Source organism: Choloepus didactylus, chromosome 4 (assembly GCF_015220235.1).
Source record: "Choloepus didactylus isolate mChoDid1 chromosome 4, mChoDid1.pri, whole genome shotgun sequence".
Taxonomy (NCBI): domain Eukaryota; kingdom Metazoa; phylum Chordata; class Mammalia; order Pilosa; family Megalonychidae; genus Choloepus; species Choloepus didactylus.
This window is the reverse complement of record NC_051310.1, coordinates 128,220,476-128,248,437: the sequence shown is the minus strand read 5'-3', so window position 1 is coordinate 128,248,437 and position 27,962 is coordinate 128,220,476. Positions and strand designations below refer to the sequence as shown.

Sequence of the window (27,962 nt, the reverse complement as noted above, 5' to 3'; positions counted from 1 at the left end):
TAATTTGTGTTTTTCTAGGAATGTGTCCATTTCATCTAAGTCATTTAATTTGTTGGCATAAAGTCATTCATGATGTTCTCCTATAATACTTTTAATTTATGTAGGGTCTGAGTATTAGGGCCAGGACAAGGGTGAGGCGGGTGAAGCAAGTGAGGCACCTAAGGATGCAAAATTTAAGGAGCACTCACTCTCAGGTGCTACCCTGAACTTCCAGGGTCCTGAGAGCAAGTGCTTCCCTAAAACTTTTTTCCTAAGCAACTTGCTTGCCACCTCCTTATCCTGGCCTTGTTTGGGATTGACATTCCCTCTTTCATTTCTGATTTTGATACTTATATCTTCTCTCCTTGTTGTGTGGTCGATCTGGTTAAAAGTTGTGTTAATCTTTTCATTAGTTTCATTGATATTCTCTATTGTTTTCTATTTTCTGTTTCATTGGTGTCCACTCTTTTCTTTATTATTTATTTTCTTTTGCTTGCTTTTGGTTTAGTTTTCCTTTTTCCCCCCTAGGTTCTTAAGGTGAAAGTTCAAGTTATTGATTTGATCTATTTAAGGCATTTAAAGCTATAAATTCCCCTCTAGGCCCTGTTTTAGCTACATCGCCTTTTTTTAAATTTTATGCCCGATTCTTTTTTTAAAAAATGCAATTTTATGGATACATTTTCACATAACCTACAATCATCCAAAGTGTACAATCAGTTCACAGTATCATCATATAGTTGTGCATTCATCACCACAATCAATTTTTGAACATTTTCACTACTCCAAAATAAATAAAGAATAAAAGTAAAAAAGAAAACCCCAAATATCCCCTATTCCCCTCTCCCCCATTGTTCATTTACTTTTTTGTCCCCATTGTTCCACTCATCTGTCCATACACTGGATAAAGGGAGTGTGAGCCACAAGGTTTTTACAATCACACATTCACACCATATATACTATTTAGTTATATAATTGTCTTCAAGATCATCCCATAACTTTTGATATGTTGTGTTCTTGTTTTCATTCAGTTCAAATATTTTCTAATTCCTTTGTGATTTATATTTTGTCCTATGGGTTATTTAAAAGTTTGTTGTTTAATTTCCAAATATTTGGGGATTTTTTAAATTTCTTTCAGCTGTTGATTTCTAACTTAATTCTGTTGATTTCTAATTTAATTCCATTCTCCACTGTGGTCAGAGAATATACATTGTATTTTTTCAATACATTTAAATTTATTGACTTATTTTATTGTCTAGCATATGATTTATGGAGAATGTTCCATGTTTGCTTGAATAGAATGTATATTCTGCTGTTGTTGGATAGAGAGTTCTATAAATGTCAGTTAGATCAAGTTAGTAGGTAGTGATCTCATGTCTTCTATATTCTTGTTGGTTTTCTGTTTAGTTGTTCTATCGGTTACTGAGAGTGGGATATTGATGCCTCCAACTATTATGACTGATTCGGCCATTTCTCCTTTCAATTTTGTCAGTTTTTGCTTTATTTATTTTGAGGATCTATTGTTCAGTGTGTACACAGTTTATTTTTTTTCACATTTTATTTTTAAACAAGGGCTTAAGCAAGGCCTATTTGTCTCTCACATAGAGAGTAATTATCATTACTTTTTATGCATTTGTACTTTAGCTCCTGTAACAACTAAGAAGTAGAGTAACATAGCAAAAAATATAATACAATAGTACTAGCATTTGTAATTACCCAAATGGTTATCATTACTGAAGTTCTTTATGCCACTTTGATACACTGGATAGTGCACTTTCCTTTCAATCTGTAGCTCTCCTTTTAGCATTGCTTGTGGGGCAGGTCTAGTGGTGATGTACTTTCTCTGATTTTCTTTATCTGGGAATGTCTTAACCTCTCCCTCATTTTTGACAAAAGTTTTGCTGGATATAAAATTCTTGGTTGGCAATTATTTTCTCTCAGCATATTAAGTATTTCATCTCACTGCCTCCTTGCCTCCATGGTTTATGATGAAAAATTAGATGTTAATCTAATTGAGATTTCTTGAATATAATGTTGCTTTTCTCTTGCAGCTTTCAGAACTCTCTCCTTGTACTTAGCACTTGACAGTTTGTTTGGGTGTATTTATCTTCAAATTTATCCTTTCTGGTATTCATTGCCCTTCTTGGATGTGCATATTCACATCTTTTGCTAAATTTGGAAGCTTTCTGTCACCGTTTCTTCAGATATTCCTTCTGCCCCTTTCTTTTTCTTCTCCTTCTGTGACTCCCATAATGCACAAATCAGTAGTATGCTTGCTGGTGTCCTACAGATCGCTTAGGCCATTTCTGCTTTTTCTAATTCTTTTTTCTTTCTGGTCCTCAGCCTGATTCATTTTAATTGTCTTGTCTTCGAGTTCACTGACTCTTTTCTGCCAGCTTTAATCTGCTGTTGAAACCCTCCTGGGAATTTTTCATTTTCATTATTTTTTTCCTCAACTCCAGTAGCTGTTTGGTTCCATTTTAAAATTTCTATCTCTTTATTGAGATTCTCAGATTGTTCATTCATTGTTTACCTGATAACCTTTAGTTCTTTTGCTATTTTTTCCTTCATGTCCTTGAGCATATTGAAGACGGTTTTTTTTTTTTTTTAAAGTCTTTGTCCACAGTGTTCACAGTCTGGTCTTCTTCTTTGATATTTTCTGGATTTTATCCTCTGCCTTTGGATGGGCCATCATTTCCTGTTTGCCTTGTAATCTTTTGTTGCACACTGTACATTTTAATATTTTAAAATGTTAACTCAGGGATTTAGTCCCTGAGCTGTTTCTTGAGTTTGTATCCAGTCTGTGATATGACAGAGATTTTCTCAAATGACAGGAGCTAACAAAACCAGACAAACCAATGCAAAAAATACCTTTCACAGTCTTTTCAAATTGGCTTTGTATTGGCTGGTGCTCTCCTTCAGAGTTCAGCCGTCCTATCAAGGCTAGCCCAAGGTGAATGCAAAGTGCAGGGTCCTCCTTGTCTTTTCTGAGCTGTGTCTTGTTCTGGGCTTGTGCTAGTTAGTGGCCTTAGGAGCTTCCTGTTTACAGGAATTTGAATGCCCCCTCTACTCCCCAGGAAACAGACTTCTCCCTTCCCTGGGTGCTGTACCACAGGACTTAAAATAGGTAAACCTTTGCCCCCAGGCTGTCCAACTCAATTTTATTTCTTATACTACTTTAGCTGTCCCAAGCTGCTTTTGCCTGGCTAGCAAAATGTGGGAGGGCAGGGTGAGCTGGAGAGGACTTTCCTAGGTCAGTCTTTCCCAGTCAGAAGAACCCAGGCACACACAAAGGGATGCCCTGGGGAGGGGATGAGGCAGTGGCCAGCAAGAGTGGCTTTTTGAAGCTGCATCTTCTTGATTCAGTACTTGCCCAGTAAATGCAACCCTTTAAGTGTTTTCTGTAGTTTTGAGGAAGGGTACTGTCTTTAAGGCTCCTCTGCCACTTTTTACCAAGGTGGATTGGAACAATGGCTGTCCTCAGAGCTGGACCCCAGCAATCTGAAGTAGTTTATCAAAAGCAGTGATCAGCGATTGGACTGTATATCCCTGGATCCTGGAGAACTAGATCTTTATATCCCACCCTGGCACCAGCAAGCTGCACCAGGAGCTGGGTTTGAGGATCCCACTGCTGCCTGCCATGAGGCTGGAGGATGGGCAATGGTAGCCATTGCATGGAGAGGGAACTTCACTAGTATTTACCACAATTCACCAGCCTCTTTCTCCCACTCTTCCCTGGACACTCCATGGTGTTCTAGTAGACTCTATAGTTTTGAAATAGTTGATTCAGATAGTTCTTACCTGTTTAATAGTTGTTCTGGTGGAGGGAATGATTCCTGGGGTTTCCTACTCTACCATCTTACCCAGATCTTCTTGTCTCAATGATCTATTGTGAGTTAAGTTTTGTATACAGAGTGAGGGAGAGATTGCCTTCAATTTTTTTTTATGACTCTCAATAGTTTTATTAAGCCTAAGTCACCACATAATATTTTCCTGCCTTGATTTCAAATGGTATTTTGAGTAAGGGTGGTCTCTTTCAAATAATACAGCAATTCAACATGATTGCCAGGATGGCAATAAACTCATTTATATACATGATTTGTTTAAAACCATTTTTTTTTAATTTAAAAAAAGAAAGCCTAATTTCTTTATAGCATGGTTTTTCAACTTCAATACTTTTGACATTTTAAGCCCAATAATTCTTTGTTGTGGGGAACTGTCCTGTGCATTGTAATATGTTTAGCAGAAACCATGGCTTCTACCCACTAGATGCCAGTAGCAAACCCCCTACCCCCCATTCTGACAACCCAAAATGCTCCCAGACATTGCTAAATGACCCTTAAAGAGCAAAATCCCCCTGGTTGAGAACCACCACTTTATAATGAGAGTAGATGATTTTATCATTTGCCTTAAAATAATCACTATGTGAAAAAAAGAGGCGGTCCGGGTGCTCAGACTATTTTCTAGTAAGGTATTTAGGTATATTCAAATAGTACCTGGGGAAAAAATATTTGATACATTATGAGAAACCTCATCTAACTTCAATTCAAGTCAGACCAGAAATCCTTTAACTGGTTTCATACTAGGGAAAAAAAATCAACATTTTTCTTTTAGGGCTGATTTCATTTCATAAAATAATCTCAATAAGCTACAAAAAGGACAGTTGGGAATATACTACCATTAAATGGGCATACAACTAGTTAAAATGATGTGAGCATGTCAGAGAGGTGAAGAAAAAGACAAGAATCTCACCAGTCATTGGACTGGTGTTGATGTTCTTTTCAGTTCCTTTCATGGTAGATTACATAAGAATTCCATTAAGTTCAGAAATGTTAATTAAACTGAGTGGGTGAGAACTGGAAGACATGACTAAAATGTATTATTATTTGTGACTCTGAAATCACTTGTCAACAACAGGGTAAAGTTCAAGAAGTGAGGAACAGAACCAGATTTCATATAGATATAAAATGAAGAGTGACCTAGCTATGTACCAGAGCAAGATCTAAGTTTTAGAAACTATAAACTAAATGCCAGACCTGGATTACAAATAATATTGTAGTGCTGGCTTATTGTATGAAGAATATGACAAGCAAAGGTGGTCAAAATTGACCTACAAAAAGGGATACTGGAATAAAGTAAAATGATAAAAAGGGAGGTGTGTGCTGCGAGACACTGAGGGTCTTTAAATATAATTAAAGGGTTAGAAAAATGGGACCTAAGAAGAAATTGTGCAATTGAGAAAGATAAATCCAAACCAGTGAGGATTCACTATGAATAAAAATTCTAAGAGGTCTCTTCAAAAAGGAGACATGGTTATACTTCAGAAATCTGAGAGACCCAACTATAAAAGTGACTTACACAACAGATCATACTATGATCTAAACATCTGAAGACACTAGAGATGACATCTTGTTAGTAATAATGAAGACTGCAATAACTTGAATTTGTTTCAACTGTTATTTCTGTTGGTGATAATGAAGGGGAAACCAGCTTCTAAAAATAGAATTGTCAATGTATCAACAAATTGATGAATGACAACTTTATTTTTTACACTTAAAAACTGTTGAAAAACCACTACTAATCTTAAAGAAAATCCAACATCTCAGTTGAAAAGTATGTTAGCTATATTTACTCATTAAATACTAATTAAGTGTTCTAAAGAGAACTTGAAAAGATACAGCTTGCATATTTAAGTACAATGGATTCAAGAACAAGCATACATGTTACGTGCATCAAGGCTAGATTACAAATCATCATAGTCTTCATCATCTTCATGTTTTCTTTCAGTGCATTTGATGGTTCACTGGCAGTATTTTGTGATGACACCATGTTAGTGGTAATAATGTTTTTGGACACAAGTAATGATGGATTAATCAGAACATTCTTAGCTGCTGATGTCGCAGGAACAGACACTTTTACAGCTGGGGACTGTGACATGGGCATCTGTGCTGTAAACCTCTGAGGGACAGAAAATAAAAATAATCTCCTCAATAAGCTACAACAGGATTTCAACCTCAGCTAGCCAAACTGATGGTCTTTCTCATTCATTTGCAACTAAGATGGTTACTGTTATGTTGCTGGAGAGGGGTTATTTCTGTGCTCCACTCCAATCAGGTAAGTCCCCTCCAGTAGCAAAACTGCTGATTTTCACAGGCAGGGAGGATAATGGAAAGATCCCTAGGCAAGAATGCCACAAGACTCCTATTCTGACTCAAAGTTCAGTCATTTTTCATGAGTAACTACTTCTAATTTGTTGTATGCCTTTGGTCAATTTACAGAGCCCGAAAATGGCCTTTTTTTTACAATTTTGTCCATTGTTAGTCTTGATTTTTGAGGAGAGGATTTTCTGAGCTCCTCAGTCTGCCATACCGAAAGCTTTAAGTTTACTTTTAAAATGTGAGAAATATTTCAAGAATAGTTTTCCATGGCCATTTGGCATTGTCTTTCTTTGCCCATCCCATTTCTTATTGCTAGTGCTATTCCCACCCGTGTCTGCCTCCCTCATCCCACTCTCATGGGGCTGTCTATCGGAGCCTCCTGCTCTCTTCCCTGCCTCACAGGAGCCCGGCCCTTTTCCACAGTGATTACCATACTATGGTTAGACAACAAAGGTCATTCAACCAAGAATTCTGTTTTTAGAAGACCATGGATATGCTGTGAAAAGGTACCACTCTCTTCCTGGGATATAACCTGAAGGTTTGATATAGCACAGCCCTTCTTGGTGGTCATTTGTGGTTCTGTCGCAAGCACTGAGCAATCTCCTTTCAAATTTATTGAAGTTTCCTTATAGTACAGACCCCTGGGAAATGAATCTCAGAAGTTTATCACTGACAGCATGAACTAGTATGTTATTTCCTTTCCATTAACCTTGCTGAAGTTTCAAAATGTCTGCTTATCATAATCAAGATTTGGTGAATAATTCATGTTTTCTTTATCCATGCCAAGCGTAATCTTGTAACACCGGCTCACCTTCCTGCCCTCGTGGCCTTCAATTCTCCAGGATTGTTACAGTATTTTCAGACTGTTCTTATGGGGAGCATTATCCCCTTGATCCTCTTCTGAAACTTTTCTATTCCCTCTGTATTTTGCTTGAGATCCAATGACCAGAACTGCCCAGAGTGGGCCAACATGGTGCTAATAAATTCTGTATGAAAAGTTTTGTTTTTCTCCTTTTGAACAACACCTATCACACTGTGGCTCCAGCAACAGAGGCCAATATTTACTGGACAAACTACATGGATTCCCAGGTCCCTGTTTCAGGTGGTAAACTCTATTTCAGAATTCTTCTGGGTAATTACCTTGCTCACTCCTCTGTCCACTCACACTGACTAATAAGATCCCCCAGTTGCCAGCAGCATTACACTTTCTTTACATGGCACATTCCCAGAACAATGCACAGTTCCTGTCCCTCTCTCCCATAAAAGAGAATGCACTGTGGTGCACAACTCTTGCTTTCATTTCCTCTGTTAACTATAGCTTATCTTTTCTCTGGTGAACCCCCATCACTCTCATCAGTCCTGGGCTTTCTGTGAAGTTGACCCAATATCTAGATTCAGTGGTGGGAATATGGCTCAGCCTGGGCTAATCAGAGCATTCCACTCCCCAGGCCACAGTGATTGTCTCACGGATGCAAGTACAACTCAAGCCAGCCAGTGAGACTCCATCCCACCATGTTTTACTGGCAACATTGAGAAGGAGACTGGAAGGCAAAGCCACAGAATGAATCTCGGTGCTACGAAGGGCCATCTTTGCCATCAGTTGCGGAACATAGATGAGAATGAAGCTAACACCGAGGAAAGCAAAGCAGAGATCCCTGATGCCAATGTTTGGGCACCTGGATTGCCATGCTGGACGCTACCTCTGAACTTTTCAGTTATTTATTTCCTTCTTGGTTTAGCTAGTTTGAGTTTGGTTTTTGTCACATGCGCCAGAAAGAATACTAATGAACATAACAAAATGCTACTGGATGAGGTTTCAATTTATTTAGAAAAAGAAATTGTTTGCAAATTTTGATACTTCATTACTTGTAAAATCCTAGTTTCCCACTAGACTGTAGTCCAGCCACTCAGTGATTGAATCTAATTTGGATACTGCTCTGTCTCTAGGGTCTAACATGGTGCCCAGAAGAGAGAAGCACTTAATAAATGAGTTGAATGAATGAATGTGTCATGACAGGGAGGAGGAATGGTATAATGTAGATGAAATCTATGTATATTCATTTTTCTGTATTATAAATGAAGATAAGGCTAATCCAACCAAAGATGTGCATAACCCTGCTTTTCTTGTTTCAACATCGAAAGAAGCCCAACTCCATACTTCTTTGATTCTTGTATTATACTAAAAAATTCCCTCTACCTCCTACATTAAAAATTCAACTTTGGTATTTTCAATTTTGGTACAAAATCACATCTTCAATCTTTTGAAAATCTAAGTAGATTATATATACCAAATTTCCCTTTGCTTTGTCTATTTCTCTGTCAGAGGACTTCAACATATTTAGGCATGACTTCTTAAAAAGAAGACGTTGCCTTTCCTCCCATTTGTTTTTTGTTTGCTTACTTAAGTGTTTGGCAATTATCCTCTTGATCATATGAATCACCTTGTTGTCCAGTATAGTAGGGGAACTTGCCAACATTTATATTCCTGAGACTCCTTAGAATCTTCTCATGAGGAGAGGTCATATTACATTTACCAATATCAGAAAAACAACTTGTTCTGTTGTTTTTAAACATGCCATGAGTTTATTTATAAGACACTGACAAAAAACAAAAAACAAAACAAAAAAACAAAAAAACCCTTTATAGCCATATCTTTATTTGAACAATGTTCTATAATAGCATGGAGAATACAGCATTAATGGCGCACATTTACTAAGTAGAATATCAGACAATTACAAATTTAGAGCATACTTGTCATTCTGATATTGTTTTGATTTTCATCTTGGCCCTAGGTGATATCTAGTGAAAACCTATATTTCAAAAGTTTTTGTTGATATGAGGTGAATTATTAACTTATTTTAAAACATTTTATGTGAGATAGGCTAGAATGAGTTTGTTTTAAAACTAGAGTTGATAATGCCTTTCAGTTCTCAGCACTTCTGCTTCCTTTTTAATGGATTACCTAGGAATTTTTCAAAGATTAACTACATCACATTTTTCTATGCAGATCAAAGTAGAATTCCTTCTTCAGATTGAACAAGGAAAAATACTTGAAAAACTGCAATGTTCAATTTCACTGTAGTTAAGAGGTATATCCATTTCACAGTAAAATAATAATTAAAATACAATGTGCTAAATGTCATGAGCTCATTTCTTTGCAACACTGATAGAACAACTTAGAAGTTTTCAAGGACACAAAAAGGTCAATGTTACTCCAGGATCCCACAAAAATACATACTAGGAATAATAAATTACAATACAGATATCCACATTTAAAGGAAGAACTTACTATCTGTGGGAAGAAATTAAATGGCTCAAGTGATTTAGAAAGACTGGAATGTAGGCTAAAATTTTATAACACAGGGTTATAATGAGATCTTTGAACTACAGACTCTGAAAAATGCATGAAAATGTATTGACCTACCAAGCATGAAATATATGTGTGTGTGTGTGTGTGTGTGTGTGTGTGTGTATACCAGTTTCAACTCAAAAGACATTTTTCTTTCAAATATTTCAAGCAATATTACAATAGTAAGGAAATGTTAGTCATTTTCATTTTATGAATCTAAAATACCTATTAAGCTAACAACATTTTAACTAAACCAAATTATAAAATTTAAAAAAAAGTATAAAATTCATTTTGGTAGATATTTTTACATAGTGCTTTTTTAGTTCCTAATCTACAGAGAAAATGCACTATAATTCCAGGATGATTTATTTAATTTAGGTTAGTACAATGGATTAGAACATACAGTACTCTTTCCTGTTTTTATGTACTCTTTTATAGTACACAGTTCTTAAAAAAAATTTTTTTTAAAAGAAGAATGTCCATGAAAGGTTACAGAGTATGAGTCTTTACCGTAATTAAGGGTTGGTGGAAAATAAGACATTCAGGTATTACCAAGAATCTAACATATCTATATCTTCCATTTGCTTTTTTGTGACAGTTACCACTAACTCAGGAACACTCTCTAAGCCAACACCTCATTGGCGCTGAGAATGTTGCTGTCCCATAATTCTAATATGTGTTTGGAAATAATAGAAAAGAAAGGAAGGAGAAAGCAAGAGGAGGGGGAGGGTCATGAAGGAAGGGAAGGAATTAGTGGTTGGAGGCCACACCCAACAAATACCTTCACAAAACCATGGAAAACAGGGCAAGAGGTCCTCTCCAGGCAAGACATCCCTTACAGAGGAAAAGTTCCAGAGAATTTAAGGCAGCTCTAGAAGGGAAGGGGGCAGGGGTTAAGGCGGCCCTCACAGCACAGCCTGAGAACAAATTACAGTGCACTTATCCAAGAACATAGGCCACAGCAATACAAGTTTCTCTAGCATGCACAAAGTATGTCTCCTAGCTCCAAAGTAAAGACTGCAGGCATGCACACATTGTGATGTCAAATGCACGCTTACTTGTATATGGCCTGCCTGCTGGACAGACCCCAAACTGCACCCAGTGGCCTGGGCAGTTCTGTGATGAGAACCTAAATTGGGAAGGGTGGCTGAGCCCGAGTATCCGGGAGGTTCTCCACAGCTCACCCGGCCAGCTCCAACAGGGTCTCTGGGGAGTATGTGTTGAGAGTAACCTTCTCTTAATTACAGGGAGGCTTTCATTGCTTCTGTCTTTTTGGCTGAGACTGCCTGCTACCTAATTATGATCTAAACACGGAGTATTGCACCCTCCAAAGAGCACTGATTTATTACAAAAGTCAGACCTAATTATAACAGGTAATTATGACAAAAAGGAAAACCACCTGGCTCTGGGTACTTCATCTCTTCCTCAGGTCCCATACGCTAGTTGTCAACTATGATGAAGAAAAAGAGCAGTCTTGCTACCCTACGGCACTCCAAGGGCTCAGGAAGAACAGTGTGTAATCTCACCACAGTCACTTTTTAAAGTCTCCCGCCTCGTATCTGCCCCACTACCCCTGCTACCTCTGGGAAGAGAGAATCACTAGAAGGCTGTGCAAACTCTGGCAAGTTGCTGACTTATCTCCATCTCAAATTATCATCAGCAATTGATTGCAGTAGTAGCTATACTATATACCTTGCAGTGCTGCTGTGAGGATGAAATGAGGTAACACAGAGAAAGAGCACTGAAGTAAAGCACATCCAGACACAGGTACTGTTTCTGTACTACTTTCAACAGGGGAATTGAAGAGTCACTAAGTTTTTGCTTTCTGTTTTATCCTAAACAGTGGAAGTTATCTAGGGAATCCTTAAGGAACATTCCAGAACATCCAGAGGAGTGAACTGAAGACTGTGGGGGGGGGGGGGGGAAGAAGGAAAGGAGGGAGAGAGGCTGAACATCACGTGAGAACTTCTCCGGCTGGAGGTAAATGCCCTTTACCTAGGGTAGGCAGGAAGGAAATTTCTCACAACAATCATTACACAGACATTCTAATAAAATGAAGTATTTTCATAATTCCTCCACTGTGATATTAAAAGATTTGACCTATATTATGCATAAGTACCCACCTAGAAAAAGCCAACTCTCAATTATCCATTGAAATGGAAAGAATAAAAAAACAGATCATCCCAATTGACTCAAATCCCCAGATCTCCTATCAGTTGGCTTTGGAAAATATTTTTGTACTTTGCACTTGACCAAAAAAAAAAAAAAAAAAAAAAAAAAAGTCAGGTACATGGAGAATTTTCAAAACTTCTAATGGTATCAAAGCTACACTTAGTGGATTTTATGACATATTCATCTTTCCCCCGCTCTTCGGTGTCTGTTCAGATGATCGAAGTCTTAATCTAAGAAAAGCTGCAAGAAGGCAAATTGCCTCTAATTTTTCAGCTTTGCATACCAAGGGTGTGAGGTGAGTCTGTGTGTGAGGTGACTGGGGAGGTGACAGTTAGGAAGGTACTATTGAAACAAGGAACTGTTCTGGTTTTCAAGATCTTCCTCTGAATTCTTATTGTGCAACACAGGAATTATGAAAAAGCAAAATGGTGGTTATGTGAAAGAATGTTCTGAAGAGAATGAAAACAAGAACTTGTGCGGAGATTGGCCTGAAGCCTGTCCCCAGGGAGACCAGCACAGGCAAGTGAGGGTGGGCTCCATGGCATGTCAAACAGCAGGTGAGACGGCAGGCAATGAATTAGATGATTCAGTTGAGGGAAGAGAAAGAGTGAGTGGGTAAATAAGATGTGAGGGAAGGCTGGTGAAGGTGTGTTTGTAGGTGGGTGAGAAAGTGTAGATGGACAGAAGAGTGGGTGGGCAATCCTTAAACTGGCCAAAGGATACCCAGAGACAGCAGACTACCACTGAGTCCTCGAGAAGTAGTATACAGAGTCATTTTCTGGGTCTTGGGGGTTCCCTGGTTGTAAGATGCTCTTGTAACAACTAAGAATCTTCAGGCCACTAAGGGATCACCATCTGGGATTCTGGTTAGGCCTTGGAGGAAGCTGGGACCCTGGAAGAGCAGAATCTTTGTGACACCATTGCTGGAACAGGAGAGTTGGGGTGGATAGTGGTGTGAACTCTGGCCCAGGTGTGGAATAAGGCTCCAGGACTTGGCAGCAGAAAGTCAGGTGATGAGGATGGGAGGAGGGAGAGATGGGGAGGGGGAGGGAGAAAAAGAGAAAGAGAGAAAAGGAGAGAGAGAAGGAGAGAGAGAGGGAGGGAGATTGAGATTGAGATTTCAGGGTTTAAACTGTCTGGGAGTAAGATAAAGCAATGGCAGTTGGAGATACAGTGTGATCTTGAAGACCTCACAAGATTCAGGGTGTGCTTGGGACATACTACCCAGGACTAAACTTGGGGGAGGCTCTGGGAGGATTTCCAGGTCTGAGGTGGGCAGACTACACCATGGTTGCATTTTTGTTTTAGCTACTTTCCCACTTACATCCCGTCTATGCTGTTGGATTCTGCCACATTCAGTACCAACAAAAGGGTTAGGGGTTGATTGTTCATTGGAAACCATATTGATGCAGGGAAAGAAGAGAGAACCTGATTGAATTAGTAGTGTTTTTGGTTGATTTTGCAAATAAATATATGTATACAATCTGAATAAAGCAGTATATGATTCAATAAAATTACCTAATTAACTTCCGAATAATACAAATATAGTAGGATTTCCTAAAAGTATGTACATTAATCATGTACATTTAAGAATAGTTACGGCTACACAAACTTGTGATTTTACACTTTATTAATCCCTCTGAATTAATAGGCACCAGAACGCTGGTCTGTCCAGCAGAGGGCCATCTAACTCAGTAGCAGCAGCTTGTTTCTCTAGGATCCAAAGGAAAGAATTTCAGAACGTGGGAGAGACCTTAAGAATTCATTGCCCAACCCTCTTGTTTTATAGATGAGGAAACTGAAGCTCAAAAAAGTTAAAAGACAGTCTTTATCTTTTAATGACAATCTTTATCACTGATTTGAAACAGTTTCAGTTCCATTAATAATATTGCACATATTTTAATAAGATGTTATTTTTACAGAACATTTAACAGTTAAATTATATAAATCTATGACTGTGTAATTCAGAACCAGAGTTTCTAATGAAAGCTAAGAATTTGCTTTTGCATAACCTTAAGGAATTATTAAGATTCTAGGAAAAATGGAGACTATGTTTAATTAGAATTGCAGAATGAAAACTTATAGAATCTGGGTCTCATTGAGCCAAATCCTCTATAAATTTCAACAATCTTCTTAAATTTCTTAGATAAGTCTTCTAAAAGTATTTCTAATATGATGCCTTTTAAAGTATCTACTGGTATCTGAGAACATTTATGAAGTTGCAAAGCCTAAAAAAAACCAGAATCATCATTAAATACTTATTGTACATCTTCTTTTGCATAATTTATAGGATAATCAAGATTTCAAGATCTGAATCATGAATATTCTGACACTCTTTTCTAGGTAGTGACTGAGATTAATTCTTAATAAATTAAGAAGGAATAGAGTCTGTCAGGGTTATAACTTCACAGAACACTGTGTACCCTGATGTGATATCTACCCAGGGAAAATTAATGAGCACATCAATGTAATACATCCTGAATAAATAATGATATTAACAATAGCCACTTTGTCTAATACTATCCCTAAATGTCAAACATTTTATCCAATTAGTACATGATTTCCCAGTGTCTGCTATTCTTGCTAAGTCACCAGTTCCCTTGGCAGGTGAATCTATGGATATCTGCACATAATCCAGTTAAAACTGTGACTTGATTGAATTGTAAACAGAGTTGATAAAAGAGAAGCTTATTGTTGTAGTAGCCTAATAGGAATATCACTTACATTTTAAAGAATACAGTATGTAGCAGCAATTTAAAATGCTCAGTGTACTACAGTACAAACAAATGGACATCTATGCTATATAGCAAACCAACAGTTCTTTTAATATCTTGATATCATAGAGACACAAATAAGGAAGTTACCTCACCAATTACTTTACATATTGCCAGTTTATATTTCTTCGTTCCAGTCCAACAATATCAATATTATTGATCCTAAACTGATATGTACTCAGTGTTGATTTTTCTTTCAATTCTTCTGTTTAGCTCAAGGAGGTTCTTTGTTGGTTCCTTCCTAACAACAGCTCATATATGGAATTTGTGTTTATAATACCATTTAAAGGCAGTGCTAAGGATTTAAAATAAAGGCTAGCAGCTGAAGACACTTTTTCCTCCTTTCCTCCCTGCTTTCCTTTTGTTGTTCAGCTGCATGTAAACTAAGGCTACCCAATGGATCAGAGATAAGTGTTGCTATAAAGGTAACATGGCACAAAGGAAACTATTTTTCTTTTCAAGGTGATGAAAATATTCTAAGGAGATTTCCAGTTAATAACCTCTTGTTTAGGAGATAATCCACATTTTCTCCTTAAAAATGTGTTGTCAGTAGCTCACTGGAAATAATGGGTTCTTAATTCAAGCTAGAAATACATTGTCAATGACATCCCTCTCAGACCCGTGAAATGAATCCCAGGCCCAGGCTGGCTGGAATCTGTATAGTTTCTAGTGCGAGGGAGGATGGGTTAAAAGGAAAGGTGACGGGAAAGATGTGTTTAGCATCCATGAGTAGCTGAGGAGAGTCTTTCCTGTCTCGTAAACGCATCTGAAAAGATTAAAAAAAAGAAGAAAGAAGAAGATAAACAGGGTATCAGTTCTTTGAATCCATAAAGATTTTTTTCTGTCCAAACTTTAACCACAAAAATCCTCAACTAATGAAGAATGTTTACCTTTGTTTTAAAATCACTTCATTTTCCCCAATAAAACTATTATCAAAAAGTTAATGCACTATGAAAATTAGATAATATAATAAGAATTTCCATTCAAAAGAATGTGTTGGTAAATTAAAGAAAAAAAAAAGCCTAGGAGATCTTACCTGGATAGTACGAATAAATGATACAGAGACTCTTTCTTCAAATTCGTTAACTGGAGTATACAAATTTAACACTTTGACGATCTGTGAGATATGAAATGATTACAGCTTTCAGCATATTACCAAAGACACACTGGGTACTGATCACCTGGTAAACTGAAGGTATCTGTGCTACATTTATCAAGTCTACTCAGGGCTGGGTGGGATGAGAGGGAGAGGGAGCTAGCTGGTCTTAAGGGCACTTTTACCTTTCTTTATATCTTAATCTTTACAATAAGAATGTAGTAATTTAATATTTGTATTTTTTTTTTAAAAAAGCAATATAAGTTTGGAAGGATATTCAAACAGTACAAAAGAATACAACATGAAAAGTAAGCGTCCTCAATCCCATTCTCCTAGTCTCCAAAAGCAGCGACTGGTAACAGCATCCCGAGTATCCGTCTAGCTGTTTTCTGCACATACTTGAGCACATTACAAACAGAATTCATTCTACCAATGCTATTCTACAACTTGTCCCCTTCATAGTATATCTTTGGTCATATTAAAAAAAACAATTAAATATTATTTCTTTTGAATGGTCTTTAAATCTTATTTTTTAAAAAGATAAGTTACTGTAAATGAATAACATGAATAACAACAAAGGCCTCTAAAGAAATTAACCACTTAATCAGAGGAGACAAAGGACTTTCAAAGGTGTCAGATTAATTTCTTTTGTAAAATAGCAATGCTTCTTTTCTAATGAAAATAAATCATTGTCTATGTAAGGTAGAAAAATATTTCTATTTTCAAGGAATTGTGTATAGAGCAGTGCTGTCCAATACAGTAGCCACTAGTCATATGTGGTTATTAAAATTTAAATTGGAATTAATTGAAAGTAAATAAAATAATTCAATTGGACAGTGCTGATCTAGAAGCAAAGAATAAACTACCAGAGAGATGTGAATTAGAGAGTGGACAGTTTATCAGGTCTGCATGAAAAACTGAATCAGGGGATCAGCCCTCAGAGGCAGTAGTAGAACTTTACAAAAGTAGGACCACTTTGTTAAATAAAATTTGCTAAATAAAAGGAATTATAGGTCTTTCTCATTCTGTGAAATAATGCTTAAAGCATATGGAGCATAAAGCATATTCTTTAAAAGTTGGATGACAACAAATTTCTACAGAGGCAGGTTTCCCCCAATGTACCCTAATTCTCCACACTTGGGGGAGGAGAGGGTGGAATCACAAGACCATTATGCAGTACTGTGGTTGTGCTTTATTCTTAGCAAGAATTATGTAACTAGGAGTTCAGCATTCAAAAGCGGTAAGTCTTGATTCCCATTATCTACTGATTGAGTTCTAATTGCAGAATTACATATGACTGAGGATCTCTAAGTTATGACAATGGAACAATGAGTATGCTTATGCCTCTCTCTTGCCTCACACTGTTGCCATCGGCCTCAAATGCCCGTCCTATCTGTTCACATCTTTAAATTCTAGGCGCCCTTCAAGGCCTGGCCTAATGAGACTGTCACTGACTCAGCACTTCCTCTAGTCCTCTCACTGTAGAACTGGCTAGAACTTCTTAGAATAGTGTCAGCTGTGTCCATCTCTCTCTTCCCTAGTAGACTCATAACGTCCTCAAGGCAGGGATTGTTCCTTATTTTTTTAAGTATCTCCCCCAGCAACAAGTATGGTGCCATGAGATAGGAGCCCAATTAGCCATTTGTTCAATTGAAAGGAACAACAATTATTTGTCTTAACAAAGAGAAATCTAAAGAATCATTCAATTATCAAATCATATGGAAGATTATTTTATGGAATATAAGCTCCATAGAATGTGCAGCTCATGAGAACAGGGTTTTGTTCACAGCTGTATCCCATTGTGTGGAACATTACCAAAAACACCATAGGCACTCAATTAATATTTGCTAAATACTGAATATGGATTGATTATGAGTAGCATTGAAATGTATCCCTTTCTGGTAAAATCTCCTTTCTTCAAGATCTGTAGAGATATATATCTTCTCTGACACAGATGAAGTCAGCTTAGAGACAAGAGCAATAACTAGAATACTTCTTTACTTCCCTAAGGATCACTCTTGATGAATGTTAAATTATATCATAATAGGGAAAGTTGCTTTACCTGGGCAGTAGTTAAAGCATTGCACATGGAACAAATGGCTTCTGCATCTTCATCTGTTTTCTTTTTTACTTGCAAAAGCTGAGCAGCCTGAATAAGAGGTTCCAGGGTTTCTTTAGCCCCACTGTTCATTAGATTCTTGTCACGCAGCCATTCTTCTAGTTGACTGACATTGTACCTAGACAAAAAAAGAGAGAGAGAAAGCAAGCAAATGTGCTGAATGTTGTCAAAAACGTCTTAATTTTTGTGTGTAGCCTTGTCAGGATTTTTAGTTAAAATGACAGGTAGTATTTTTGTTCAATTTTCTCATATCTCATCAGCTGTGCTTAAGAATATATCATTATAAATAGTCATGAGGTTTATAATCATAATTATATAAGACTAAATAACTAGAGAATATAATTCTCTTTGACCGAAGATAGAAATGTAGTCACTGTAGCAAAAGTTATGCAACAAGAGTCGCTAAAAAAGAAAATAGAACACATAATATGGCTGTGTCCTTATTAAACAGTTGACCAGAAAACACCTTCTAGCTTTTCTTACAATTTCAGAGATGGGTTCCTTTTGGGAGGGTGAGAATCAATAATCCTTTAAGACTCTCTCTTCCTTAAGGCAAACTCAAGTTAGTTAACTGAATAACCAGGTCCCCCCACTTACACCTTGTGCCCAGGCCCTCTTTAGGGAAGAGCCTGGGAGATGGAGATAGCAGCCTGCGACTACTCAGGGATGGAAGGAGAGAAGGACAAGAGAGACAAAGAAACTACCTAGATGCTGAGGTTTTAAGAGTTGGCCAACCAAATGACAGTAGTTCTCAAACTAATACTAAAGTAAATGGACACACAACCAGAATTCAGAAATCAGGCAAATAGGAGGCATTATGTTATTACAATAAGTAACTTGACATTGACACCTTATAGAGAAATAAATTCTACCTGAGTAGAAGAGAGTCTCTTTTTAAAGTTAATTACAATTGGATTTGGGTCAGAATGGAAAATTGGAAAAGAATGCTAAGGTTTCTTCAGGTTGAGTAGCTAAAGGCTTTTGTGCGAAAAATCCTTTTCTTCCCCTCTTGGTGAATATTCTTGCTGTTTTAAAACCAATATACGCCAAAAAAGTTCTATTACGATAATGAGGTTATGCTGAGGAATTGGGCATAAAATTGAGTGCAAATTTTCTTAAAACATAGAGGGCCATATATCAAGTGTTAGTAAAAGATCTATTAAGATTTTTTCTTGTCGCCTAGGTACAAACATTAGAAATCATCATTATAATTTATTTTCTTATTGTATAATTAAAATACTTTATCACCTCTGTACTACTTCAAAAAGTTAGCTTTCCAGTGGAGCAGGGTTTTCCATCAAACAATGAGAAGAGCCCCTTGGCAAGGCACAGGCAAGGAGCAGTAATCAATGAGACCTGGAGAAATCCAGCCATTGGGCAAGAGAAAGTGGCACCATGCCAGTTCTTCTCTAGCTACTTAGTTGCTTGGCACTAAACTTCAGGTGCACTGATCTAAATCAAATAATCAGCTCTCTACAACTGGGCAGGCCAGTTAGGCACAGAAAAGCAGTGTTGAGGGATTGTTGGCATCTGCACACCTGATCTGCATGCCCTTACTCCAGGAACACATGTCCTTCCGCAGGAGGAGGTTGTTCAGAGTGATGGCCCCCACGATGTAGAACATCTGCTTGACCACCTGCTTGATCAGTTCTGGGTCCATGCCGTGCTGACACATGACCGAGTGGAAGGAGTTGAGCTGCCGCAGGATGGAGTCCAGCGTGTAGGTGCCCTCGTCGGCGATACTGGAGGTTCGCTTTCTTAGCCCTGTGGGCTTCACCCCGGATACACCCTGGATCGTTTCATGCTCTAGCATGCCGGAGACTGCAGGAGTATTTTAATTGTTAAAAAAGAAGACTTGGATGGAAATTTATTTCCATGGCATACACACACATTCAACTTAGGAAAATAATCTGAGCATCAAAATAGAGGGGAAAGGAAATACACACAAAAAAGGATGTCTGGATTTTAAACTTAAACTTCTTGAAGCAAAAGTTACCATGTAATTAAAAAACCTTAATGATATATTTTCTAAAATAAGTGATAGTCTTTTAACAACACAAGTGTGAGGTATTGTGGGTTTCTGAGAGAGGCCTGTAGAAGACAGGGATAAGATAAACATTCTCCAGTATCATTTGTGCTTCAGAGAGAAATCAAATAGCAAGAAAGGCAGGAGGACCCTGGGAAATTTTCTTAGAGAAGACTTGGGGCTGGACAGAGCTGGGCCTTGTCCTGGGCTTCCCACCAACTAGCAGTGAGACGTCAGGCCAGCCTCGTCTTCCCTAGTCTGTTCTCACCTGTGGCACTGCTGCTCTGTCTATCGTGTGTTCACGGCATTTGGCTTATGCCTCTCCTAGGGTGTTTTACGATGCTCACTCTTGGACAGGGAGTCCCTTGAGAGCAGGGGCCATGACTGAATCAATTTTGTGTCTCCTAGTACTAAATGCAGCTTCCACAGAATCTCAAACAAATTCAAAATATCTGTTTTATTGTCCTTGTTAAATGACTGAGACGGGACAGTGGTTTAGAGTGCGATACCTTAGCAGTAAATTCATTTAGCCAATAAAAACTTTTTTTTTTTTTTTTTTGCCTAGAAGTAGAATGATTGGCTTAAGCTGGTCTTTTTTTTTTAAATTTGTGTTACCTTCTGCATTTAGCTGATCTAGGTTAAGCTTTAAATTCATGTCTTTTAGGAGAAAACTGAAGAAATCACTGCCATCTCCCACAGCTTCCAAAGTTTTTTATGTCTCTAGTTAGTTAACTGTGGGCCTTCAATAGAAAATGGAATACTATGATACTATGATCTCATATAAGAGAAATGAAGTTGTGGGGAAACGTGAGTGGTGTAAGAAAGGGTAGGTGGGATTAAGTTTAAGAGGCTGCTGATAACTTGCCTGAAGATAACAGAGTTTGATAATTCCCTTTAAAAAAATTTAAAAATCCAATGTATTCAAAATGAGCAACTTCCAATTTGTACATGCCTCCTAGTTCCTATTTCATACATGCTATTTCCCTTCACATTCTAAAGGAGCATAGGTAGTGGGATACATAAAGAAACACCCAGAATGAGTGTGCACATAGAGGTGCACAGGATCACACATTTTAGCTGAATACACATATACAGAAAACACACACTTACACACACACTCTAGCTGCTTTGTAGAAGGAGGGAGAAGAAACACTGTCCTGCTAATAAGGCACTGCTACTTTAAACCAAACTGCCTTTAGCAATTTCATAGGGGCCATGAGATGTACAACTCAGCATAAATGTCTGAAACAGATCTGTGAGACCTGTTCTGGTTGCCACAGTAGCTTCTCAGCCATTTTACCATGGTCCATTTGGGCCTTAGTTTTCGATGGGCCCCTAAGAAGACCTAATGTAGTAGTGTCCTAGACCAAAGTTTAAAGTGTTTTGAAAACCTGAGAAGGAATGGTGTTTATAGCTGGGTCTAAAGCATAACTCAATCTTAAGAGAGTAGCATCAAACAACAGGGAAGGAAACCATATATTGCTGTTTGAACATGTGGATTTGATATTTTACCACTTTGTCATGCCTGTATTTCAGGATTCCTCAGCTAATTTTAGGCCCGTATTTTCTCCTAAGTTATCTTACTACTTTATGTTCTCTTGTATGAATACATGTCCCTAAACATGGACCACTGGTGGTCCTTTGCTGGTGGGTAGCTATGGAGGACAGACTGCAATGCTCAGCAGGGCCCCAGCCTTACCAATCATTGGCTGAAGGATGTTTTCCAATACTCGCACCAGCTGCTGGTAGATCTGAATGGCCAAGTCACTCAGCACCTGCCGATACTCAGCCAGGTCAAAATTGGTGAGGCAGTGTTCATTCTGGCGAGATGTGTTGTGTTTCATAAATCCCTACAGTCATAATGCAAAGTAAATGATATACACAAAGTAAAATGTCACTTCTACCTCTAGTTTGATCAACATCCTCAGGCTCTTTTTCCTCTTTCTTTCCTTTACATTTACCTCCCTAAGCCAAGCATCAGATTACTGCAGACACCACTTAATCAGTGTTCCTATCTTCAGGTTATCCCAGTTTCCATCCAACCCTCGCATAATGCTAGGATAGTTATTCTCAAATGCTGGTGTGTGTGCATTTGTTTCCATCATAACCCCATTCCACTTCTTACTGGCTTTTGGATAATATCTGAACTTGGCAACCTAGCATTTAATTAAGTCTTTCCAATAGCAGTGTCAACAAAACAAGTTTGGAAAACTTAACAAAAAAAAAAGAATATTCTCATGTATGAAACATCAGGCTTACTTCCAAATACTAAATTATCTAAAGTGCTCATCTCTTAATTTCAGTTCATTAAATTTCGTCCTGTTCATAAATTTTGTACCCAAAGGGCATAATCTTCTTAAAAACAGATTGATTTCTACAGACTGGTGAATAAAGAAAACTTTTCCTTTTACTATATTTCATGGTATCCACATGATTTTTTGTCACAGTTTACAACTGAATCTTTTGGTGGTATTTGTTAAAATGAAAAGCTAATTGTACAGGAAGGCACTTTTTTCAGTCATTTTGCATTTTAATACTGCTCATTGGACACTGCCTGATAAAAGCAATTGCTTACTTGATAGATTCTCCCCACAGTCAAGCATCTGCCTTCCTACAACCTACTTAATAACATGGTCTAAAGGTGAGGACTGACAGGATGTCTTTAATGGCCCTTCTGGGGGATTCTGGTGGGATTAGTCCCACCTATTCAGGAACCAGGTCTTGTCTTTGTATTTCCCATCATTTGGCAGGATTGTCCTCTGTCCCAACTGGGTGCTCAGAAAGTGCTACTGATAGCTTCTCTGCTGCCTTCACTGCAAAGGATGGGGAGGTGTGGAAGGCGGTGGGTAGGGGCACAGGCTCTGGGAGACAGAGAGACCTGGAATGCCATCTCTGCTCATTCCTGTTGAGTGGACTTGGGCAAATTGATGAAACTCATTGAACTTAAATTTCCTCATCTGTAAAACTGGGATATAATTCCCATCTCACAGAAAAGTAAAAATTAAATAACAATGTACATTAAATGCTATCTGACATGCTAAGCCCTTACTAAATTGTAATCATTAATATTTTATATAGTTTTTGAAATATGTTGAAGTCTATTAAACAACTGATGAACACATCACTACAAATAAAACCAGTAAAGAATTCTGGACAAATCAATATCTCAGAAGAGACATGTCTTATCTTTGATTAGCTTTAATGCATTGTCGCAAGCCTAAACTGATTAATTTCTTTAAGTAGTTCAATGTTCCTGTATTAGTTCTTGAAAAGCCCACTTCAACATTTTCAAAAAGTTTCATTTCTAGTAACTATCCATTGACCAAATGCTCATCTTATCTCTGCTGTGCTTTCTCGTAATACAAACCCTCAGAGGGAAGAAACTATGTTGCTCCCCAGTTTACTATTACATAGATAACAAATATTATCAAAGCTATGAACTTCCAAGCCACTTCTGAATTTGGGCTTCTAAAATAACAAATGGTTAAACATCTTATGCTTCTAAAATTTTCCTTAAAGGGGTAGAGAAAGTATAGGAAGCTGATTTTGTAATCCAGATTTTCTCACCTCTTCTCCACTGTACTGCTTCAAACAGTGCAAAAAACGGCATGTGTTAGAGAGCCAGAAGGAGACGGTTTCAAAATCATCACCTCTTTTCTGCAACAGAGAATAAGTCTAAATTTGCTTTTTCCTTGGGGAAAAATACTGCACCCAACCTGAAAAACTGAACAGATATCAGAAAGACTATTTCTTTCAGTTACCACTATAAGCAATTTGCAAAAATAAATCACATTGCATTTGCAAAGTCCTAAAAATTGTGGCTAGCAATAATTCAACAACTTGGCTCAAGGGTTGGTTGTTATTTTGCTTGGCATCCATTTTCTTGCCATTAGAAAGATGAATCCCACTCATTCAGTTGACATTAACAGAGCTGTTCCTTTAAGCAGAAAACAATTCACCAAGTCACAGTTAACCCAAACTCATTTCCCTTGGGGTTAGTGAAGCGAAATCAGAAAGAACTAAAAGCAAAAAAGGAAATATAAAATACTGTAATGAAAAAGAGCTTGAAGCACTTAAACCCAGATTAAGTTAAAAATTTTATCAACAGTCAAATTACATTTCTGAGCAGTAGATTAGATCTGGGATGGAGGAAGTCCTGTACTATAAAGTGTTGACAGCGGGAAGCTGGCTGGCTTCTCACCAGAGCTGGGCCACTGGGGCAGGGAGGAGCAGAGAGAGACTCCCTGTGCCTGGAAAAGAAGCTAGGGCTGGGAAGTACCTTTTAGGCTCACAGGCTGAATAGCAGATACAACTAGACCATCACTGACTAGTTAGGATACAGGAATTCATAGGAATTTTGCCCAGAAGAACTAATGTCAGAAACTCTAAATTACTTTATCTAGAACAGATGCCTGGCATTAAAATGACCATGCTTTGGTCTTAGAAGCTCATCTATTTTTTGCATGATATCATATATTCTAATAACTCTGCCACTATTTCACAACAAAACTTGAGTTCTCAAGAGCTGTATGAAAATACTTGCCCTTAGTTCCAGCAAAAGTTCACTTGGAACAGGACATATCACGGGCAAAAATTTCCTTGGGGTTTTCTTGTAAGATCTTTTTTTTTTAAAATAAATAAAATGTAAGCAAACACAATACAAATGAAAACCCTTAAATTTTGAAGAATATGAGAGGATATCAAAACCCAGTCTTTTTAGCTAAGACAGGATAACAGGATACAACAATTAGTCAAACTAGATAAATGTCTTCTTCAATTAAGATGGAGGAATAAAAGGTTATGATTTGGTTTTGTTGTCTTTTGTAGGAGTTGATTTAAGAAGTAGTAAACCTTGTAGTTCATCTAAGTGCACACTTTAATAACCACTGTAAAATATAACTACATAGAGTATTTGCACAATAGGGACTGACTGAGAACTAGCATCAGTTAAAAGTTCATGAAAGACATCTTAAATTTGAGACTCTACTAAGCATGTTAACTATCCATTTATCTCCATTCTCAAAGATTTCATTAAATTAGATAACCAGAAAGCAAAGTACCTAAAGCACATTATCTTAGCTCCTCACAGGAAGACTTAAATGGAAAGTAAATATAATATTCATTTGCTTTTCTAGAGAGTCAAGAGGAAGATTATGCAACGCGACCCCGTGATTACTCAGTTAGGTAAGGCTTTCTGCTCTGTTACATAATTTTGCTGCCTTTTCCAAGTCCTTCCTTTCTGATCAGGACATTTTACTTCTCATGTGGAACTAGGCAATTTGGGTAAGACAGAAATTGGGGGGGGGGGCGCTGGGGGGATGAGTTAAGAATAATAGGGAGAAAAATTTTAATATTTTCTCAGACATCTTTTTATATAAATGGACCACGTATTATTGAACTTACTTACTTAACATCTATTTTAACTACAATATCGTTTTCCCTATATATTGTTTTGATGGACTCTGCTAAATATTTTTAATTTAGTTTCAAATAAAACCCAGAAGCAGACTAATTCTGCCTATGAAGAATCTTAATTTACTTCACAAACAGAATTGTATCAAATCAATTTTGATTACTGTTTAACCTGAACACTGTTTTGAAAGAAGGCATAACAGATGTGTTGTGAGGAAAAGTTTCCTACAAAGGAAGTTATCAGTTAAGACTGGAAAGTCTTCATAACTAGACTTTAGCTTTAAGTCTAATGAAAAAAAAATCACTTCTGGGCAGATACTGTCAACATTAATATTCATTATGAGAATTTTGTTGAGCAAGAACTGACCTTCAGTACTTTTTTGATGCTGTTAATTGTTGATGTTAGCAATGACCTTACTTTCTGATCATCATTCAGGTAGTCAGCATGTCGAACACACATGAACAGGATGTACGCTGGTAACCCTGGAATCAAATTGACTGCTACGCCACGTGGCTTCAGTTCTGAATAAAAAAAGGGAAAAATAAACTTACATAACATTGAAAGCCTTGATGGGAATGCTTTCTGAGATATAAAAGCACAGTTATAATGTAAGAGCTTAATCATTTAGGGTAAGTAGGTCACATAAAAATATTTTAATGGCTCACAAAGTAAGAGAAATTCTTGAAGGTGGGGACATACAAATCTTAGTTGTCTAAACCATGACAACTCCTAATCTATATCGCCTACTCTGACTTTTCTCTTGAACTCCAGTGTCATGTATCAACTGCCTTCCTACATCTCCCCTCAGGCATATCAAACTGAGCCTATTCCAGACCAAACTCTTGATTTGCAAAGGAACCTGCTCTTCTGGTAATTTTCCTCATTTTGGTAAATGGCAGCTCTAGCCTTCCAGTCTCCCAGGCTATAAACCTTGTCATCATCTGTGATTCCTTTTTTCCCTCTCTCATATCCCATATCTAATCTATCAACAAATCCTGTTGGCGCTACTTACAAAATATACCCAGAATCCAACTACTTCTCACCAGGTGAACTAGCTATGACCTGAGTCTAGCCACTATCATCTCTCTCCTGGATTGCTGCATTAGCTTCCTAACTGATTCCCTGATTAATATCTTGCTCCCTAATACTGCATTTTTCACACAATAACTACAGTAATTCTTCTTAAAAATGTAGGCCAAGTCATGTCACTCTGTTCTGAAAATTCTCCAAGTGGCTTCTAATCTCACTCATTTATAAAATCCAAACTCCTCACCATGGTCCACCAGGTCCTACGTGATCTGGCCCTGTTCCTCCTCCCCCCAGTTCCAGCTTACTCTGCATTAATCACACTGGTCTTCTTGCTTTGGCTGAACATGCCAGGCAGGCTCTCTCCTCAGGGTCTTTGCACTTAACTATTTTTCTGCCTGAATATTCTTTCTCCAGATACCCTGTGACTTGCTCCTTTACTTCCTTCAGTCTCTACCCAAAGATTACCTTTATCAGAGAGACCTTTCCTTTATACAAACCAGTGTACCTGCTTTCACTCCATTACATATTTGTTTATTTTGTTTTTTTCTCTATTGCCCTCACTGCAATGTAAGCTCTATGAGAACAGGGACTTCATTTTGTTCATTACCCAATACTTAGAAAATGCCTGGCACATAGTAGGAGCTCAATAAATGTTTGCTGAATAATGAATCTTTGTTAACTCTGCCGTTAAATATTAGTGGCTCCTTAACATTGTTTGCTGAATGAAGATCACAGTGAAACTTAAGCAACTCTGCACCTATACATAGTACTACTTAATGCCATCAAACCCAATGTTAAATCAGATAAAACTGCCAATGACATTGCTGTCATCTTGGCACCTGGGGGAAGGAATGTTATGCAAAGGCTGAAAGGAGAGGTTTTTAGCTGCTTCAGTTCTCAATTAATGGGCTGTGTGCATGCCTTAATCATTTCCCACCCCCACCTAAATACATCCTTTTGCAGAGCCAGCAAACTCATACCCATTCTTAAAGGCCTTATTCTGCTCCTAAATGCCTCTTACACTCCCTTCTCATTTGATCTGTCCTTTCCTTCCATTGCTGGAATCTTTTTCGTAATTCCTTTGTTTCTTCATTATTGAATGGTGTTCCTAAACATATTTAAAGATATACTTTTCTAAGGAAGGTAAGAGAAAAGGGAAATTCAGGTACCTAAATGGCCTAGAGCAGTGGTGTTCAACTGTTGATACATTTCAGAATCCCTTAAAACACTAGACATGGTCGGCCCTTCTGGAACCTAGAGATTTCGATTTAATTGGCCTGGGGTGGAGACCATACATCACTACTTTTTAAAAGCTTCCTGGGTGATTCTAATGTGCAGCCCAGGTTGACACGGTCTGGTCTCAAGGGATCCTTACAGTGGGTGTAGGCATGTTTCTCTGCAGTTTGATAATGCATGAGGTGGTCAGGATGCTACCGCAGCAATTTTGACTATAAGAAACATCGATGTGGAGCATTTTGGCATGTACCAGGAAGACCTTTCATTCCATGCAGGATATACTTGCCCAGAATCAGATTCTTAACAAGTTTTTGTTCATCGTCCTTCTTGTATTCCAGCATTCCTTGGAAATCTTTTTCTTTCCTGGGAATGTTGACTGGACGGATAGGTTCATCAATGATCTGTCCTGGGGATATGTTCTCCATCTGGCCCACTTTATGAGAAAAAAAAGGAGAAAATGTTTTCTGGGTAGAAAAGATGAGAGAGTTCTATGTTCCCATAATTTTAAATGAACATTATAAGAACAGAAACCTGCCATATTTACCACTTAATTGTGCCTTATTTTTTAAATTATTTTTAATGCATTTTTAAATTGTGAACTTCAACATAGATAC

The 27,962-nt window shown here is 37.7% G+C and overlaps 1 protein-coding gene across 9 annotated transcripts in view; it reads right to left on the bottom strand.

Annotated features, from left to right (window-relative positions):
• Positions 1-13,469: 13,469 nt before the first annotated feature.
• The window catches only part of MYO5A (myosin VA), a 263,746-nt gene continuing 249,253 nt past the window's right edge, over positions 13,470-27,962 (bottom strand). For 5 of the 9 annotated variants that reach the window (XM_037833939.1, XM_037833940.1, XM_037833944.1 and 2 more), the window contains 8 exons: positions 27,635-27,781; positions 25,450-25,604; positions 23,238-23,327; positions 21,370-21,520; positions 19,183-19,465; positions 17,588-17,762; positions 15,466-15,546; positions 13,470-15,195 (listed from right to left, as the gene is read on the bottom strand). In XM_037833939.1, the coding sequence (XP_037689867.1) occupies positions 15,043-15,195; positions 15,466-15,546; positions 17,588-17,762; positions 19,183-19,465; positions 21,370-21,520; positions 23,238-23,327; positions 25,450-25,604; positions 27,635-27,781 (1,235 nt within the window). In that variant the 3' untranslated portion in view covers positions 13,470-15,042. The remainder of the gene's footprint in view (positions 15,196-15,465; positions 15,547-17,587; positions 17,763-19,182; positions 19,466-21,369; positions 21,521-23,237; positions 23,328-25,449; positions 25,605-27,634; positions 27,782-27,962) is intronic. The other 4 variants (XM_037833941.1, XM_037833942.1, XM_037833946.1 and 1 more) reach the window with 1 other exon arrangement.